The sequence below is a fragment of the Gymnoscopelus microlampas genome (assembly GCF_963454915.1).
Source record: "Gymnoscopelus microlampas genome assembly, chromosome: 3".
In the NCBI taxonomy this organism is placed as follows: Eukaryota; Metazoa; Chordata; class Actinopteri; order Myctophiformes; family Myctophidae; genus Gymnoscopelus; species Gymnoscopelus microlampas.
This window is the reverse complement of record NC_139940.1, coordinates 37,767,442-37,786,040: the sequence shown is the minus strand read 5'-3', so window position 1 is coordinate 37,786,040 and position 18,599 is coordinate 37,767,442. Positions and strand designations below refer to the sequence as shown.

Here is an 18,599-nt window from a genome sequence, read left to right as displayed (position 1 = left end):
GACATGTCTCTCTCGTACAAAACGTAAATAGACGCCATTGTGTTAGAACCTGGTGTCCAGAGACTGTACTGTCTTTGTTCACGATCATAGACTGTGGTATTTAGCATAGTCTGGGGGATCATATTAAATTTAGAGCTCAGTCGCAACAGTGTTGAAAAGTAGCTTGTTTATGTTAAATCTTTGTTAAAGGGCTAGCCTTGATGCAAGACTTCCAAGGCTAGTAAAAGGGCCTACTTGGCAGATAACTGACACACAGTCACGTTATTGATCTGTTTTCGAAGACTTGAGCCATGATTCATGAAATAATAATACACCAGTTGTAATTCCAATCAAAGTGTCATGAATTGATCATGAGCACTGAGACTTTGATGTGAGCCATGCCCATGATTCATGAGAAATGATGACACCAGAGCTCTTCTAATTCCAGTCAAAGTATCATAAATTGATCACGAGCCCTGAGGCTTTCACGGATCATGTAAAATCAATGTTTTACTCCAGTATTTCTCAACCCTTTCTGGATCAGGGCCCATTTGAAGATCTCAAAAACGTTCTTAATTAATGTTATATTATCCAAAGCTTCTGTGTCATTTTAGATTTTATATGTTGGCTATTCAAAAATAGCAGATCTACAAGCTTGTAAGCTGCAAGCTTGTACATAAATACAAATCTTGAAAATGTTTGAAAAATGTTGAATAATCTTTGAATTACAAAAAGGTTTGAGAACTACTGATTTATAAGGCATTTTATAGAATCGGCCTCAGGACTTAATGGGTTTTAATGATAGTGTTTTGCCAATTATTTGGGGGCCACATGCAGTATCCGTACGGTCTCCCACAGGTTGAGAAACACTGTTTTGTTCATAATGTCCTACAGCCAGACGGTGGACCTGTTGATGCAGGAGTCCGGCTGCCGACTGGAGCATCCTTCGGCCACCAAGTTCCGGAATCATGTCATGGAGGGAGAGTGGGACAAGGTTATTTCAACACACACACACACACACACACACACACACACACACACACACACACACACACACACACACACACACACACACACACACAGGTGGAAGAAGTACTCATATTTTTAACTTAAGTAAAAGTATCAATACAGAAATACTGTAGAAATACTCTCTTACAAGTCAAAGTCTGGTGTTCACAATTTACTTGAGTAAAAGTACAAAAGTATTGGCATCAAAATGTACTTTAAGTACCAAAAGTAAAAGTACTCGCTATGCAGAATGTCCCATTTTGTGAGTTTTAAAATTGATAAAAATCTTTTGAAAATAGCCGATCTACAAGAACACAACGTGTTGCATCGCGACGCGTTGTGAGCTTGTCGATTGGCTATTTTCAAATAACCTAAGTTTAAATAGAGCTGAAGTGGTTAATGTATGATTTGTAAAGATAATCTAAAACTACAAAGTAATTAGTAGCTAAAATGGTCAAATAATTGTAATGGAGTAAAAGTACAATATTTGCCTCTGAGATGTAGTGGAGTAAAAGTATTGAAAATTGGAAATACTTCAGTAAAGTAAAAACTTTTTTTTTAAACTTAAGTATAGTACTTAAATACATGCACTTAGTTACTTTCCAACAGTTACACACACAAACTTTTGCCCTATTCTACGTCTATAAATCCCAGGCACTACATTTAGGCCTACCGAGAGAGGGGTAGAGAGGGGGCATATGGGTTTCATGTTACAAAAACACTTTTAGTTTATGTATAATTCACTGTGCTCCCAATCTCTGTCACTGACTCTGCTTCAAGCTATTTATAGGTTAATTAACAGTGTAACCTGCCTTAATTTATTTTAATTAAAGAACTTCTTGTTTCTTTCCATTTAGGCTGAGAGTGACCTGAATGAGCTGAAAGCATTGATGCATTCACCAAGCGCCATCGTGGTAAGTGGAAGGACACACACACACACACACACACACACACACACACACACACACACACACACACACACACACACGCGCGCACGCACACACACGCACACGCACACATTTAATAATTTATTTATGTCCACATAAGAGATACAATACAAGGACACACATATTACAAGGTGCTGTAAAAATGTACAGTCAGCAAATCATGGACAAATACCCACACAGTACACACCCTTCAGGGGTACAAATACCCACACACCCTTCAGGGGTGCAAGCAACGGCGCCTTCGCCATATTTGGCGGCTACCGATTGTAGAAGAGATTGCACAGAATTTTGCAAGCCGTTTAGCTGCTTTTTTTTTGGGCATTCCAAGTTTACACACACACACACACACACACACACACACACACACACACACACACACACACACACACACACACACACACACACACACACACTCTCTCACCTTTACACACTCAGCTGTTGATATCATGACAGCTTCCATGTTTGAATTGACATTTTGTCATATCTTGCATTTCTCCACTTTTAACTCACTGGAGCGTATGAAGTTCCTGCTGCTGCAGCAGAAGTACCTGGAGTACCTGGAGGACGGCAAGGTCCTGGAAGCTCTGCAGGTCCTCAGAGCTGAACTCACTCCTCTCAAGTACAACACAGAGCGCATCCACATCCTGAGCGGGTAAACTGCAAACCCTCGACCTGATGCAAAGTCTTTAAAGTTGACATGAAAATGGCTGCTATTCTCCATGTTAGTTATGATACACCCACTTTTTCAGCATTGAAATCAAATTCCACCAATGTTATGACATGCCTTCCCCGTTTCACTTGGAAATCTGTCATGATACTCTCAAACATGCTGTTTTATCTGGACTTTACCACTGTTCGTTTGTTGAATTACCATTGCAATACATTTCTATATTGATAGATTTATTTAAGGACATATATTTTTCTGATATGCTATTGCACAGTGGTTCCCATCTTTTCTGGATGAGATCCCACTTCAAAAATGTTAAAGCGCTCACGGCCTGCCCATCTGACCGTTTTAAGCGCTCGGTATTCGGTATCACAATGAGACCTATTTGTTTATTTTGACTTTTTTTTGTTATATTATCAATACAATCTTAGTGTTTTGCCAATGATTTGTTGGCCCACTTTATTTGCAATACCCTCGTGGCCCAACGAGGGTATTGCAAGGTTATTGGGAATCGCTGCTATAGCCCATTGGTTCTCAACCTGTTAGTCAGGACCCCCAGGGGGGTCCCCACATGATTTCGGGGGGTCCCCAGATGTCAGTAAAGTGACAATTTAAGGACCTTTAAGACCTTTTAAAACCATTATTGCATCAAAAGTAATCAACAAGCTATACTATACAAACTGGCCAAATTGTCAAATAATATAAGAAAGAGGCAAAAAAAAATAAAAAAATAGCTCATCAGCTCACAATTGTGAGCTTGTAGATCAGCTATTTTCACAATATTTATCTGTGGAACTGAGTCAAACTAAATGTAATGCCTCAACTCCTACACTTCCAAGTGCTTGTCAGGGTAGGGGGTTGCCTGTTCAAATATGATTATTTTGGGGGGTCCCCAGTTCAAATATGATTATTTTGGGGGGGTCCCCAGTTCGAATATGATTGTTTTAGGGGGTCGCGGCCTTAAAAGGTTGAGAACCACTGCTATAGCCTATAGGCCTACATGCGGTTGTGTAATGTCAACAAAGACCTTGACTGACCTCTGAGCTGGCCAGTGTTGTTTGTTATACAGTAGCTGTAGGTCTGTGCTGCTGTTAGACAGTGTTGGTGACTAAAGATGATGTCATCTCCTTGGAAGGTACCTGATGTGCAGCCATGCAGAGGACCTGCGAGCCAAAGCAGAATGGGAAGGCAAAGGCACTGTGTCCCGTACCAAGCTCCTAGACAAGTTACAAAGTGAGTATAGTTTTATATACAGAGTAAAGCTCTTATTTTCATGCAATTCTATGTGCTTTGATAGTGCTTTGACTGTGTGTGCATTTGTAGATAACCCAGACAAACATATTGATTTAATAATAGTAGTTACAATGAATCACATGGTGTCCACGCTAGTATTAAATAATCAAAAAGTAATTAAATTGATTTATGTCCAAATAAGGCCTTATACAGGACTTAAAGAGACTAAGAAAGTAAAAGAAAGTCTTTTTTTTTGCGTTCAAATGTCTTAAAGTAAGGAGTAATGCTGTCTCTTGTAGGTGTAGGGGACCAAAAGCCCTAATTCCCTGACTCTGAAATGCCACATGGACTAAAACCACCAATAGGGACAAACTGTAATTACTTAAGCCCCGCCCCCTCTGTCTGCCCATTGGCTGGCCTTTAAACAGCCACCATTCCAGTTTGCAGCATGCTACCAAGTACAAATTTGGTAAGTGGACTCAGACCACCAATAGGGACGAACTGAAATGAGTTAAGCCCCGCCCCAAAGGCACCGCTTCCTTCACACAGGGTGTGATTTTATTACAAATTACTGTCAGTCTGTTTCAATCACACAGAATAACAGTCTGAATGTGACCCTTCTCTTGTCTGTCCAGCATACCTGCCCCCGTCCGTGATGCTGCCGCCTCGCAGGCTACAGACTCTACTGAGACAGGCGGTGGAGCTCCAGCGAGAGCGCTGCCTCTACCACAACACCAAGCTGGACAGCGGCCTGGACTCTGTGTCTCTCCTGTTGGACCACGCCTGCAGCAGGTAAAGACTCACTCGTTCCCCATGGATTAATCCATTAACTCATTGACTGCCAGAGTTAAACATCATCTATGGCTGCCCTTGCAATCCATAGATCATAGATAGCAAGGGCAGCCATTTCACTAACCATTGAAAAATCATAGAATATTTTTCTTCACAAAGATCCACCCGCCGATTGCTTGTGTCGCCGCAATAATTCAATCCATAGTTGTGGGCAGTTGACAAGTGGCTTGTTTTCGCCAAAAAGCAACAGAAAGCTGAGAAAATTGTGGTAGCACTTGTTATGCATCCTATGTGAATAACGCATCATGAACATACTTACAAGGCATTATAATCTGCTCATAACCATGTATAATCAGATTTAGATCGTACGAGGCTGGGTTTGTTGTGATCACATCATATCCGGGTCTACTATTCTCCAGAAGTCATAGGATCACTCATAGGTTGGCGAACAGCGCCCTCTAGCATAAACCATTGCAAACACCACACACTCGTCAATTCATCGATGGCACTGTGAGCCTCGGGCCAGTTGACGAGTGCACTCGTCAATGGCAGTCAATGAGTTAAGACCGGAACGCATCTGTCATTTTAAGATTTCTTTGGCTTTTCAAAAATAGCAGAAATACAAGCTCATAAGTGCATGCAAAAAATATTAATCCGATCTGTGCTTCTGGGGGTCCCTGGAACAACATATTTTGAGATTCGGGTCCACGGGCAAATACATATCATTTATACTGTTACGATTTAGAAAACATTTTTAGAAACAAAGATTTGAGTTAAAATGTTTTCTTTCAAAAATATATATTCAAAGATTTGCCCAACTTTTCTTCGAGCTCATAGCGCAGCACTTTGTGCCGCGCTATGAGCTTGTAGATCTGCTATTTTTGAATAGCTAAACAAATCTTAAAATGACACAGATGCGTTCCCGGTCTTAATGGATTAAAATTCTCAGTCGCCAAGACTAATTTCAGTGATTTGGATTCCATAGAAGCCAGTGTGTCTTCTAATGGAAGCATGTCATGCACCAAAAATAGCCGATCTGCAAGCTCTCAATGCCAGTGCGACGCATTGAAAGCTTGTAGATAGGCTATTTTCAGTTATTATTTTAAGATTAGACCACTTGCAGTGGTCAAACAATATGTTCAGAAGCCTAATGGTCTCAGCTATTCCATGAAAGCAAAGGTTAAAGCCTCAATCTGTGATTTCTTCACCTGTTATGCAGTATGTAGAACAGCAGGCACAATATGACTAAAACATCATTTTCAATATTGTGTTAATTGTTTAGGAAACAGAGCGCTAATGTGTGTGTGTGTGTGGGGGGGGGGGGCTACTTTCACACATCGCACATCAGGACTTGGCCATGCAACATTTTTCAGAAAAATTTAGATCTGCTATTTGTGAAAATTTGTGAAAATCTTTGAATATATATTTTTTAAAGCGAACATTTGTAAAATATTTGGTTCCAGGGACCCCCCAGAAGCAAAGTTTGAGTTGCAAATGTTTAAAAAAATATATATTAAAAAATGTGCACACATTTTCACTATTCCCCCCCCCCCCAGAAATAGCAGATCTACACGCTAGTCTATCTGCTATTTTTTAATAGCAGATAGAAATCTAAAATGACAGAAATGTGTTCCCGGATTGAATTGGTAAGTCCCTGATACCCCCCACCCTCCCCTCTCTCTCTGTTCTCTTGGCTTCCTTTACAATCTGTCCATATTTGGTTGTGTGTGCTGTCATCACGTTCCCGACCCGTCTCTTCTTTACCTCCAATGTCCTTGCCCTTTCTTGACAATTATCCCCCCCCCCCACCAGCTGCGAGCCTCCTGCTGCTCTGTACTGTAACATCTATTTTAACTACTTTGATCGCTGCACTTCACAAGGTTGTTTCAGTGTGGGCTGCATGAATGACAAAGCAGAAACGTTGCCTGGATTGCCCCCCACCCCCCTCTCACGTTTTTCAGTCTTATCTGCAGGAAACAGTTCCCCTGCTACACCCAGCAGATCCTCACCGAGCACTGCAACGAGGTGTGGTTCTGCAAGTTCTCCAACGATGGCACCAAGCTGGCAACGGGATCCAAAGACACCACAGTCATCATTTGGCACGTTGACACGGTTAGCAACTCTCTTTCATTACGATGAGTTATGACTCAAAGTAGTAAATATCAGTATAGATGTCGTTGCTGTCGGGGCAGAAACCTCCTATCTCCATATTCTAACTTTTTGAGTTTTTTCGTAAATGAATGAATGAATTGGTTCAAGTGTGGTCCTTGGGGGGGTACCAGGGGGTCCCCAGCAAAATGTGTTAATACAACGTCACTCACAACATTTTTTAACAACTTTAACCATATTTTATACATAACATGGCACAGAGTGCTGCACTACGAGCTTGTAGATCTGCTATTTTTTTTTTATCGTGATAAATGTGTGCATTGTATATTTTTGTTCAACTCAAATCTTTGCTTCTGGGGGTCCTTGGAACAACATATTTTGAGATGGGGGGCCCGCGGCCAAATACATATAATTTGGCAGGAAAAGTTTGAGAACCACTGCCCTATCATACTACAGCGTCACACGAAAGCATCAAAAGTAGGGAGATCCACAAGCTCGAAGCGCAGCGCGAAACAATGCGTTTTGAGCTTGTAGATCTGCTACTTGAGCTGCTTTTGAATTTGAATCCATCCTGAAGAGTAACAGTTTTGGACATAAGAGGTTTTCCACCCCGACAGACGATATCAATGTTAATAAGTGCCAGAGTGTCAAAGTAAAGCATATGACAAGACCTGATTCACTCACTGTTTTTTTCCCATTGACTGACAGGAAACCCACCAGCTGAAGCTGATGAAGACTCTGGAGGGTCACGCCTACGGTGTTTCATACCTGGCATGGAGCCCGGATGACGCGTATCTGATTGCTTGCGGCCCTGACGACTGCTCCGAGCTGTGGCTGTGGAATGTGCAGGTAGGTAACCCTATAGCCAACACAGGACATGCATACTAGCCCAGATTCTGACAGTGGATTGAAACTAATAGCCACTTTGCTGCTTGCAACAAGGATGTAAATTGCGCTCTGGTTTCATCTCCCTCCCCCTGCGTCTCTTGTCTCTGCCGACCCAGACGGGGGAGTTGCGGACAAAGATGAGCCAGTCTCACGAGGACAGCCTGACCAGCGTGGCCTGGAACCCAGATGGCAAGCGCTTTGTCACGGGTGGCCAGAGAGGCCAATTCTACCAGTGTGTGAGTAGTCTGTTTGAACAGCTCTGAGAGGGTTGCTGGCCCGGATAGTGTGGTGGTGTGCGTATACATAAAGCTCATAATAGTGTATTTGTTCTGTGTATATTAATGTAATATTACCTATCTCTATTTTGGTAGTGATATCTGACTGATACTTTATGATGACTTGTATGATGATTCATGAAAAAGGAAAAACGACATGCACAGATGATACCAAACCCAAAGTTAGGTGAGAGGTGCTGAGCGGCGATCAGTACAAGAATAAAAAGAAAATGAACGTAGAAAGCTAAGCAAGACTCCTTTTACACTGTTTCACAAATCGTATGTATATAGACTTACTCATACAAAAATGTTCAGTCGTAAGATTTAATTTAGCTTTAATCCATGCACACTGAGGGCTCCAATATGACAGATGCTTTATTATCTGAGGAAGAGCTTTTAGCTCGAAACGTCCCAGCCTTTGACTGCAATAAAGCATCTGTCATATTGGAGTCCTCAGTGTGCCAGCGTTTCTTTTCTTTTTATTCTTATATCGTTGCTGTCAGCCAGAAACCTCATATGTCCATATTTTAACTTTTTGTGTTTTTTCGTAAATTAACGTCCTACTTGATCATACTACTGCATCACACAAAAGCATCAAAAGTAGCAGATCCACAAGCTCAAAAGCTTTCAAGCTTGTGGATCTGCTACTTTTGAACCCTGAAAACAGTTTCGGACATATGATGATTCAAACTGCTTATTAATGTGTTTTGAGTGATTTTCGTGTTTGTTTTGTTTTTGTCCTGCTGCCCAGGACTTGGACGGCAACCTGCTGGACTCGTGGGAGGGAGTGCGCGTCCAGTGTCTGTGGTGTCTGAATGATGCCAGGACCGTGCTGGCGTCAGACACACACCAGAGGATCCGTGGCTACAACTTTGAGGACCTCACTGACAGAAACATGTGAGGCAAATCGCACGGCCGCCGCAACCAACGATAAATATGATCGTGTGATTATGATTAGAGCGTGACCGATGCTGATACCGGTGCTGATCACCGGTGTCCTAGATCATCGATTACTGACGGTTTGACCAACATTTTGTCAAGTGCTACATTTTTAGTTTCTAATTGACAATATTTCACTTACTAGCAAATAAATGAAAATAAACACAAATAACCTTTTCATGGATAAAAAATATTAACACAAACTGAACTTTTAAATATATAAATGTTTTTTCCCCACAAATAGCCAATCTACAAGCTCACAACACTTCGATACACATTGTGAGGTTGTAGATGTGCTATTTTTGAAAACATTTCACATCTTTTAAAAACCTTTGCCTATAATGACAGGTGAAAGTGGTTAGAAATCGGGACACACTGGCTTCATAATTGCCAATACTGATGTTGTAAAAAAAGTCAAATAATGGCTAATATATCGGTCTGGTTCTAACGATGACCCTATCCAGATCAGCAGTATTAAGCACAAGCATGTGCGTCTTCATGTTTTCATACTGTGTGTTGTGCCGATACAGAGTGCAGGAGGACCATCCCATTATGTCTTTCACCGTCTCAAAGAACGGAAGGTTGGCTCTGCTGAATGTCGCTACTCAGGTGAGCAAGCTTGTATGGGGTTTACGTCTATCACGTATGGCACTGGTTCTCAAACTTGGGGTCCGTGAAATTAAAAAGTTTGAGAATCACTTATGTATGGACATACTGTACCAAACGGTATGTATGTATGCGATCATTTCGTCTGGTTGTGCATTCCAGTCAATTGTTCACATAACACAGTAATGCAGTAATGCTACATGTCCATCAAAGATTTCTTTTCCCAGGTGAGAATGCAAGATGCTCTCAGCCAAACGCCCTAGAGTTGAAAATATTTAAACTCTCGGCGACCACATAAAAATGCCACACATGAACGCGCAGCACAGTATGGACACTGCTGGTGTTTCCATCATAGTGTAAATACACAGCGCTCCCTTTGGAAACAATCCAAAACATAGGCTGCGCTCAGGGGGGGGGGGGGACGCCTTGGTGGACACGCCCCTAACATCAGTGTGGAGCTGGCTAAACCATTGTCTTGTTTGCTGCTTTTAGGGAGTGCACTTGTGGGATCTGCAGGACCGTGTGCTGGTGAGGAAGTATCAGGGAGTGACACAGGGCTTCTACACCATCCACTCCTGCTTTGGAGGACACAATGAAGACTTCATCGCCAGCGGGAGTGAAGGCAAGGCCTCTGCATGGGGAGCTTTCTATTAACCACATAGTTAGACTTTTACTCATTGCTGTCACTCATTGCTACATCAGTCAATAAAACATCAACTGATGCACTTGGACACATCATCAGTGTTGTTACCTGGTGTCTCTGTGTGTTCCGGGTCTTGCAACAGACACCCTCCTCCAGGTGACCCGACCGAGGCTGATCAGACGCCGGCCTGTGTCCAAGTGGCATGCTACTGCCCCCACTGTTTCTTGGGGGTAGTTAGAGACAGTGCTAATTGGGGGTTAGGGTTAGCCTGGCATTAGCCAGACCAACAACACGGATCCACTCACACATGGCATGTGTGAATGGAATACGTGAATCTGCGCTATCAGTCCGGCCGATGCCAGGCCAGGTTAATTTAGATTTTGCAGCTGGTGTTGGCTCTAGGCACTAGGCCTGGCTCCTCCCTCGTCTGACCAGAAGTAGAGGCTTTTCTGTGCGTTGCGTCGTCGTCGTTGCTGCTGGGCACAAACATCTCACTCTGCCTTGATGGATTTAACCCTCCCTGCAGGTTTCACCGCAGCCTGTAGCAAAAACTTCTTCCTCACGGAAGATGTGGTTTGGGCTCTCAACTCAACCCTCTCCATCCCGGGTCGCCGTCAATCCGGCCCTCCTCTGTCTCTCTGCCACCCAGTCTTTTCCTGTTTGTCACTGGTACTCCCACTCCCAGAGTTTTCAGTCAATAAAACATCAACTGATGCACATATATAACTATAAGTTCTATATAGTTATTATTATACACTCCTGAGCTTGGCCATGATTTTGTCGGGTATTATTTATTGTACCCTAACCCTAGTAATCAATTCTTTCACTGCTACTAAAGTGGAAAGATTTCCGTAATGCAGTCAAACGGCTGCAAATAATTAAATTAATAATGAGTCCGGTTGATTTAAGGACACTACAGAGCAAGCACAGAGTGATCAATTGTATTGTCAATGCTTGCTAACTGGTACATCTAAACATACACCCAGTTCATTTGATTAAGTGCATTATGTTAAAAGTGATTAGCCTTGTCTTGCACACTGTCTTCACTTACATAAAATTGTATTGATACGTTTCACTCAACTGACCTTCGTCAGCCATCTGAACAAACAAGGTAGAACAGGAGAACAGTGTCCAGTCATGGAGCCAAGCAAATCAATTAGCACAATCATAGCAGGCAAGCAAATCAACACTGAAGGCCCATTTATACTCCCTTTACGTAAGAAAATAAACGTCTCTTTCAAACGAAGTAACTGTGTCCACTCTGCTCACTTCCGTTTTTCTAAAACTCATAAAAAAGTGGACCGGAGTGTCATTTTTTGGGATGAATGATGTCACATCCCTCCATTCCTTCTTTCAGGGTCCTAGGAGCATTACTAAGTTGTGTTAGAGCGCCCTCTTGTGGAATTTTCAAAGAAATACATGTTTTGAAATGACTGCGATCTACAATGGCGGTCAACGATTTGAAATGACGGAGATCTCCGTCAATGGCAGGAAATGTGTTAAAAAAGAGCTGTGAAGGGGCGTCCGCTGGCCTAGCGGTCCAGGTGCATACCACATAAGCTGGTAATCCAGCATGACAGCGTGTTGCGGGTTCGACTCCCGTTCCCGACGACCTTTGCTGTATGTCTCCCCCCCATCTCTCTCCCCATTTCCTGTCAGCCTACTGTCCTGTCCAAATAAAGGCATAAAAAAAAAAAGAGCTGTGAAATGCGTCGCTTCGCACAGCGTTTCGAGCTTGCGGATCTGCTACTTTTGATACCTTAGTGTGACACTGTACTGTAGTATGATCAAGTAGGGCGATAATTTACGGAAAAAAACAAAAAGCCGAAATGTGGAGATAAGAGGTTATCGATATGTGAAAAGTAACTTTTTTTTCTTTATTAGATAGTATACTGTATTCTTACAGATATTGGGGAGAGAGATGGGGAGTGACACCTAGCAAAGCCCAGCCGTCCGGGCCATGAAAAGTTACTCTTAATAGGGAATCTTCTTACCAGTTAAATGATGGTAACAACAGTAGTTCTAATGGTGTTGTGGCAGTGAGCGCAACGTCCAACAAGTTGCCATTTGGAAGTAGGGCAAGGAGTGTCTGAGTGGGTTGCATCTGACACTTGAACCAATACATCTGTCAAATTCCCACCTTGTTTGTTAATGAAGAGCGAGTGGAGCAGCTTTAAAAGTGTGTGAAAGTTCAGGGTCTATCTGTAAAAGGTACAAATGTTTCTTAACCGGTTAAACCCTATACTCTGTTAACTGGCGTAGCGTCCCCCAGGGCTCTATAAGTGGTCCGCTCCTTTTTTCTCCTCTCTACACCAAATTTCTTTGCAGAAAATAGCCCATCTAAAAGCTTCATTGTGAGCTAGTAGATGGGCAATGATTTTAATGAATGTTAACAGTAGAATTACGGTTGCTAGGATTCATGTGCTTAAAGGTAGGCAAAGTGATATTTTTTTGTAATGTTTTGTTTTTTTGTTAAAATATTCTGATAGTAATCATTGCTACAGAGTGCTTGTTCGGTCACAGGGGTCTCTCCAGCTCTTTAGTAAACAGAATACATTTTCAGGTCGGTGACAAATTTTAAGCCAATCAGGAGAGAGGACTGAAAATGCATTTTCTGTTTAATAAAGAGCTGGAGAGACATGCGAGACTCCTTTCACTGAACACACACTCTATATAGCAATGAGTACTATCACAATATAGAGCCATTTAACACTTATTTTAACCAAAATAAATCACTTACCCTACCTTTAAATACTGACCTTAAGTGAGGGAAATAATATTGTTGATTCTGGAGACAAGAACTTTTTTTTCCTTTTTTCTGCCAGTAGATCAGATTTGTATGAAAAGCGTGCTGTATCCACTCACTAGGGTAGCCCCATTGGAGCAACCTGGATTTAATATTAACAGACTTTTCTATATAATCATCTTTTGAATAACAAAATCGACTAAAGTCTGTCAAATTGGCTTTTAGGTAGACCTTTCTTCAGTGGAGAGGGATGTCCATTCGTAGCCAATATTAAAGTGTTTCTAACTGTTTCCGTGGCGATACGATCACTGTAAGATCACTGTTATCAATAGTGACCCAGGAAGAGTACCTTCTCTTTTTAAAATCACACATCAAGTGTAGATTTCTAAGACTTTCTAAGTATTTAGCAAGTCTTCAAAGTTATTTAGTTTAAAAAATTTAAACTGTAATAAACTGTAATATCTAAATATTCTAAAACAATTTCACCAAAGAAACGGTAATGTTAAAATATTATGGTTAGATAACACATTTGTATTGGGGTTAACTGCATAATGACATGCTATGATACCATCTACAACAGTGGGGTCCAGGGACCCTCAGGGTTCCTTGACCAAATAGACCCTGTTACAGGTCTGTAACTCTGATGGCCCATTTCGTAACCCAGAATCTTAAACTTCTGGGATTGTTTTTTTCTTTACGTTTCCAACATAACCAGAATCACACCTGAAGGGAGAGGTACGTCATCAAAATAAAAAACAAATCAAAAAGTGAAAATAGCTGATCCACAAGCTCATAACTTTGTGAACAACATTGTGAGCTTGTAGATCAGCTGTTTTTCACTTATTATTTTAGAAAATAATTACGCTTTGAGAACCTAAATCTGAAACCGAGCTGTAGCGTAATGGAAACAAATCCAGAACCCTGTGAAATACGTTTCACGGTACACTTAGTCCTTGTTGCCGAAAAGACACATGAGAGCTATGGCGGTCCTTGAAATCAAAAAGAGAACCGGGAACGCATCTAGATCTGCTATTTTAGAAAAATCGGTTAAATTTGTGCAAATCTTTGAATATATATTTTATTAAAGCGAATAATTGTAACTCAAATCTTTGCTTCTTGGGGGTCCCTGGAACAAAATATTTTGAGATGGGGGGGTCCGTGGTCAAATGCATATCATTTTGGGGGTCCTTGACATGAAAAAGTTTGAGAATCATTGACAGCAACATAGTTTTTTTTTTTTTTAAACTGTTAGGATTTAGAAAACATTTTGTAGAATGGTTTAATTGTTGAAACATTGAAACAGCGCTAGTGTGGGGAGCTCCTGTCACACCATTTCACTAATCGCATAATAGGACTTGGCCATACAAAATGTTTCAGCCGTGAGATTTTATTTTGCTTTAACGGTATTATCTCACCCCTCCTCCTACAGATCACAAAGTTTACATCTGGCACAGGCGCAGTGAGCTGCCCATCGCAGAGCTGACGGGACACACCCGCACGGTCAACTGCGTGAGCTGGAACCCTGTGCTGCCCGGTCTGCTGGCCAGTGCTTCAGACGACGGAACCGTCCGCATCTGGGGGCCCGCCCCGTTCCTGGACGTCCAGGACGCCGAGGGACTAAATGGTATTGATTGACAACAAATTACTGTGTGTGTGATTCGGCCCGCAAGAGCTCTTTAAGCTGTTAGCGAACAGCCTTCATTACGTAGTGTGTTCCGTTAATTCAGTGATGGAAGAAGTACTCACATTTTTTTACTTAAGTAAAAGCATCAATACCCTATTGTAGAAATGGTCTGTTAAAAGTACAAGTTCGGTATTCAGAATTGACTTGAGTAAAAGTACAAAGGTATTGACGAATCAGAATGTACTTAAAGTACCAAAAGTAAAAGTTCTCATTATGCAGAATGTCCCATTTCACCAGTTTTCAAATGTATAACATGTATAGAAATCCTTTGAAAATAGCAGATCTACAAGCTCACAACATGTCGCTACAACACATCGCTTTGTGACGCGTTGTGGGCTTGTAGATCGGCTATTTTCAAGTTGCCAAAGTAAGTAGTATATAGGTCTGAAGTGGTTTTGTAATAATAATCAAAATCTACAAAGTAACTAGTAATTGACATTTTCAAATAATTGTAGTGGAGTAAAAGTACAATGTTTGCCTTTGAGATGTAGTGAAAAATGTAAAAGTATTGAAAATTGGAAGTACTCCAATGAAGTCAAAATTGTACTTAAGTACACTACTTGAGTAAATGTAAAGAAAAGTTTGTACTTGCTCTACCAAGCTCACTTAGATCAATCACCTCCCTTAATGTGTTTGAATTATCTATTTTCACTCACTTCCTAACACTTCCTGACTATTGTTATTACAAACCTGTATCTAATGTATTGATATCCATTTTCTAAGGTGCATCTGCATGTATATACTGTTGTATCACAATGTTAATGTTTGTACCCTGCTTTGCTTGAGCATGTTGCTGCATGTTACTGCATGTGCAAGGCTGTACCGGTTCATACTTTATTATGGTTTTCTTGTGTTAATGGGTATGTCTCCATATGAATTTGGCTTCCTATGGGTTGAACCGGTGGGGTGGGAGCGGCTAGCTTTGGGAGAGCTCTTGTCTTGTCTGTCTGCATGGATGTATGTATCTTGTTGTATTGTTTGTGTATTGTACGCCTTGTTCATTTGTGCTAAGGACTCCCTCGAAAATGAGATGATGCATCTCAAGGGGTTTATCCTTCTAATAAAGGAACTAAAATCTTTCTCTGCCCTCCAGAATGTTGCAGCATGGACAGCTGATGGTGACCTCGGGAGCACGAGGGCACTCTGCACTTCTCAAGTAAAAAAAAGAGAATTGAGACTCTTATTAGACTCTGGAATGAATGAAGCAAAGACAACTTTTTCAGTTTTGAGAGCTGCTTCCAGGAGGTTGGGCCAGTTGGTGCTAATTTGGCTGGGGGCCAAGATGTCAAACCAAGATATCAGACAACAAAACAAAAAAAAATCACTTGAATGGAACCACGGCCAACCAGCAGACAGACACCCTTGGGACCTGTGGCACCTCCTAGCTGTGTAGCTTGCAGTATCTTGACGTATGATGTTGCACCTCCACCTGTGTCTGGACCTATTGTCTCTCACAGAGCTACTCCTAGGACCACCAATGCTCACCTGCCTCCACCTTTTATTATTTATTATCAATGATATTATTTATTCTCATTATTAGTGCATTGAATAGTTAACACGCTGTCGAGTGGCAGTGCTTGGTGGAGGGTATTTGCGGCGCAGTTGTTTTAATTCGTTTATTCAGTGCTGCCTCTGAAACCGCTCAACTATACTTGTTTGAGGAAGCTGAAAAAAAGTTTTTTTTCCCCCCACCACCTGAAAGTTTTTGAGCAAGATTTTTGCAAACTGAAGGACGTGAAGGAATTTGAACTGATCTAGTTGGATGTAATACCCACCGAAGAGAATCTTGGAAACACTTGTCAGCTTATCCCCCCCCCCCCCCTTTTTCTTTTTTTACAAGGTAAAAAATAAAGTGTGATTTTTCGGATAATATGAGCTTTTTGGTTATGGTTGGAGATCTTCTATTTGACGGGCGTGTTGCATAGGAATGCATAGGACTTACCTGCTTCATGGCTAAATAGTATTTGATTTATGCTGTGGCGGATACCGTGTTATGTCCTCTTGCTATACCTATTCAAGCATGTTCAGTGGTTAGCTGCCTTCTAAGATTATATAAGAAAACTGTTGTTGTGGAAAAGAAGTTTAAATTTTGAAAGGAGTTATTTCTATCCGTTTTACTTGGCTGTTAAACCCTCACCGCTGCATTTCCCTTTTTGAGTGTGGTTTCCTCAACCCTGATCTGGTTTTGTGTGTCAACCATTGTTGTGTCACCATTAACCTCATGATGAGCCCTATAGCGTCCATATTCTGGGCATGTAATAGGCCAAAGTAGCAGATCTACAGGCTCACAACCCATCGCAACGCCTTGTGAGCTTGTACTGTTACTGTACATCGGCTATTTTTGGGCAAAGAGATTTGGTGTAGAGGGAGAAAAAAAAAGGAGGGGACCAATTACAGACTCCTGGGGGACCCCGGTCAACAAAGTATATAGGGTTTACCTCCACATGCTCTCCTTGCCTTCAGTGTGTTTTCCTTCTCACCACATCTCGTATTTGTATTCTGTTATGTTCCTGTTTTGTCTTTGGTGAATTGTATTTTTTTCTTTTATTCTTTTTTTTTTTACAGGATTGGTGTGTTTTTCCTTTATGTATTCAGATTTATCCTGGCATAAAATGTCTTTTAAAAGTTTGTTTTTATCGATTTTTGTTCCATGTTATCGCTGCGTTTGTTTGTTTCATTTTAGTTCAGTGGATTTATTCTGCCATGTAACAGTTAATGGACACATTTGTACACAAGTGTATCATAGGACTATGATCTTGTACAAATTGTTGTTTCTGTTTGGAGAATCATGCAAACAAACCCTGCCTGATATGATGTTTTATGTATAATATGTGCTGTATAATTGTATGTTTATGGCATGTATTATGAGACTGTGCACACACACACACTCGACACACAGAACATTATTTCTGCTGTCACAGATCTCCCCTGCATATACAGGTGTGGTCCTGCCCAAAGGCCATCCCGCTAAAACCAGCAGGTCATGTTTAATCTGTTACAGAACATACAGTTCAGTTCTCACAGTAGTGGTACACATAAGTAGATGTACACACACAAAAAACAACACGTGACAATATGAATCAAACACTAAAAGCAATCACAGATGTGGTGTTGTTCTAGGTTCTGCTTATACAGGTTTATTTTGTTTTTCATTTGTTTACTTATAAGTATTTTGGGGGCTTCTTGTGTTCCCCTCTCCTTGCTATGAGGTGGCTTGGCAAAAAAAAAGAGAAGCCAATAGATCTATTTGTTTGCAGCGAGGCTCGCAAGAATCCTTTTTTTTCTCTTTTCTTTTGCATTTAAATGTGTTATTACAAAAAAAGTGATTGTACTGTTATGTATTGTTGTGTAGGAGAAGTGTTATGTATGCATATTTTAAGTAAAGCATTCAGGGTTTTAAAGCGGCAATTGTTTGATTCTTGTGTCCCTCGCCCCCAAATTGTTATGTATGGAAGGGCAAATAATATTTTATTATTTACATTGTAGCCATTTAGACAATTCTATCCAGAGCAACTGCAGATCACCTACATTGTAAAGCAGCCAATATTAACACACTTTCTGAAATATTTAGAAATCTGAAATAAGAAACATTCTGTCTATAATGACATGCCCAAAATACGAATACCAGTGTTTAGAAATGTAAATTCAAATCCATAATGCTTAAAAAGGCTATTGTGGCCATAGAGGGCCTGTATAAAAGACATTAAAGGGAAACTGGTACAGTATACTCGTATGTATTGTATTAAAATGCAGGGTGGAAGAAGTATTCAAATTTTCTACTTAACCCTCCTGCAGTGTTCGGGTCAAATCTGACTGATTTACAACTTTCCTGAATCATAAATATTGTATTTTTCATCTGATTGCCTCAAGACCTCATGATTTCCTCCCCATTAGATATGAGAACATTTAGAATTGCTCAACACCATATCAATTGAATTTTGAATGGTTTATTCAACTTTGTTACACCCTTTGTGTTCCCGGTCAAAAATTACCGCCATAAGTAATGAATTGGAAAGACAATATTATGTTCATCCAGGAGATGGAGTGTGCACTGACACACTCACTCTCTCATGCCAGTAATGT

The 18,599-nt window shown here is 41.0% G+C and overlaps 1 protein-coding gene across 1 annotated transcript; it reads left to right on the top strand.

Annotated features, from left to right (window-relative positions):
• Positions 1 to 862: 862 nt before the first annotated feature.
• Positions 863 to 18,374, top strand: wdr26a (WD repeat domain 26a; the record flags this gene model as incomplete). Its single annotated transcript, XM_084052328.1, has 13 exons — positions 863 to 973; positions 1,845 to 1,901; positions 2,450 to 2,586; positions 3,737 to 3,834; positions 4,470 to 4,626; positions 6,600 to 6,738; positions 7,444 to 7,584; positions 7,740 to 7,859; positions 8,650 to 8,795; positions 9,368 to 9,446; positions 9,936 to 10,065; positions 14,262 to 14,456; positions 15,610 to 18,374. The coding sequence occupies 13 exons, from the start codon at positions 863 to 865 to the stop codon at positions 15,630 to 15,632; spliced, it is 1,533 nt and encodes a 510-aa protein (XP_083908454.1). The 3' UTR covers positions 15,633 to 18,374.
• Positions 18,375 to 18,599: the final 225 nt, after the last annotated feature.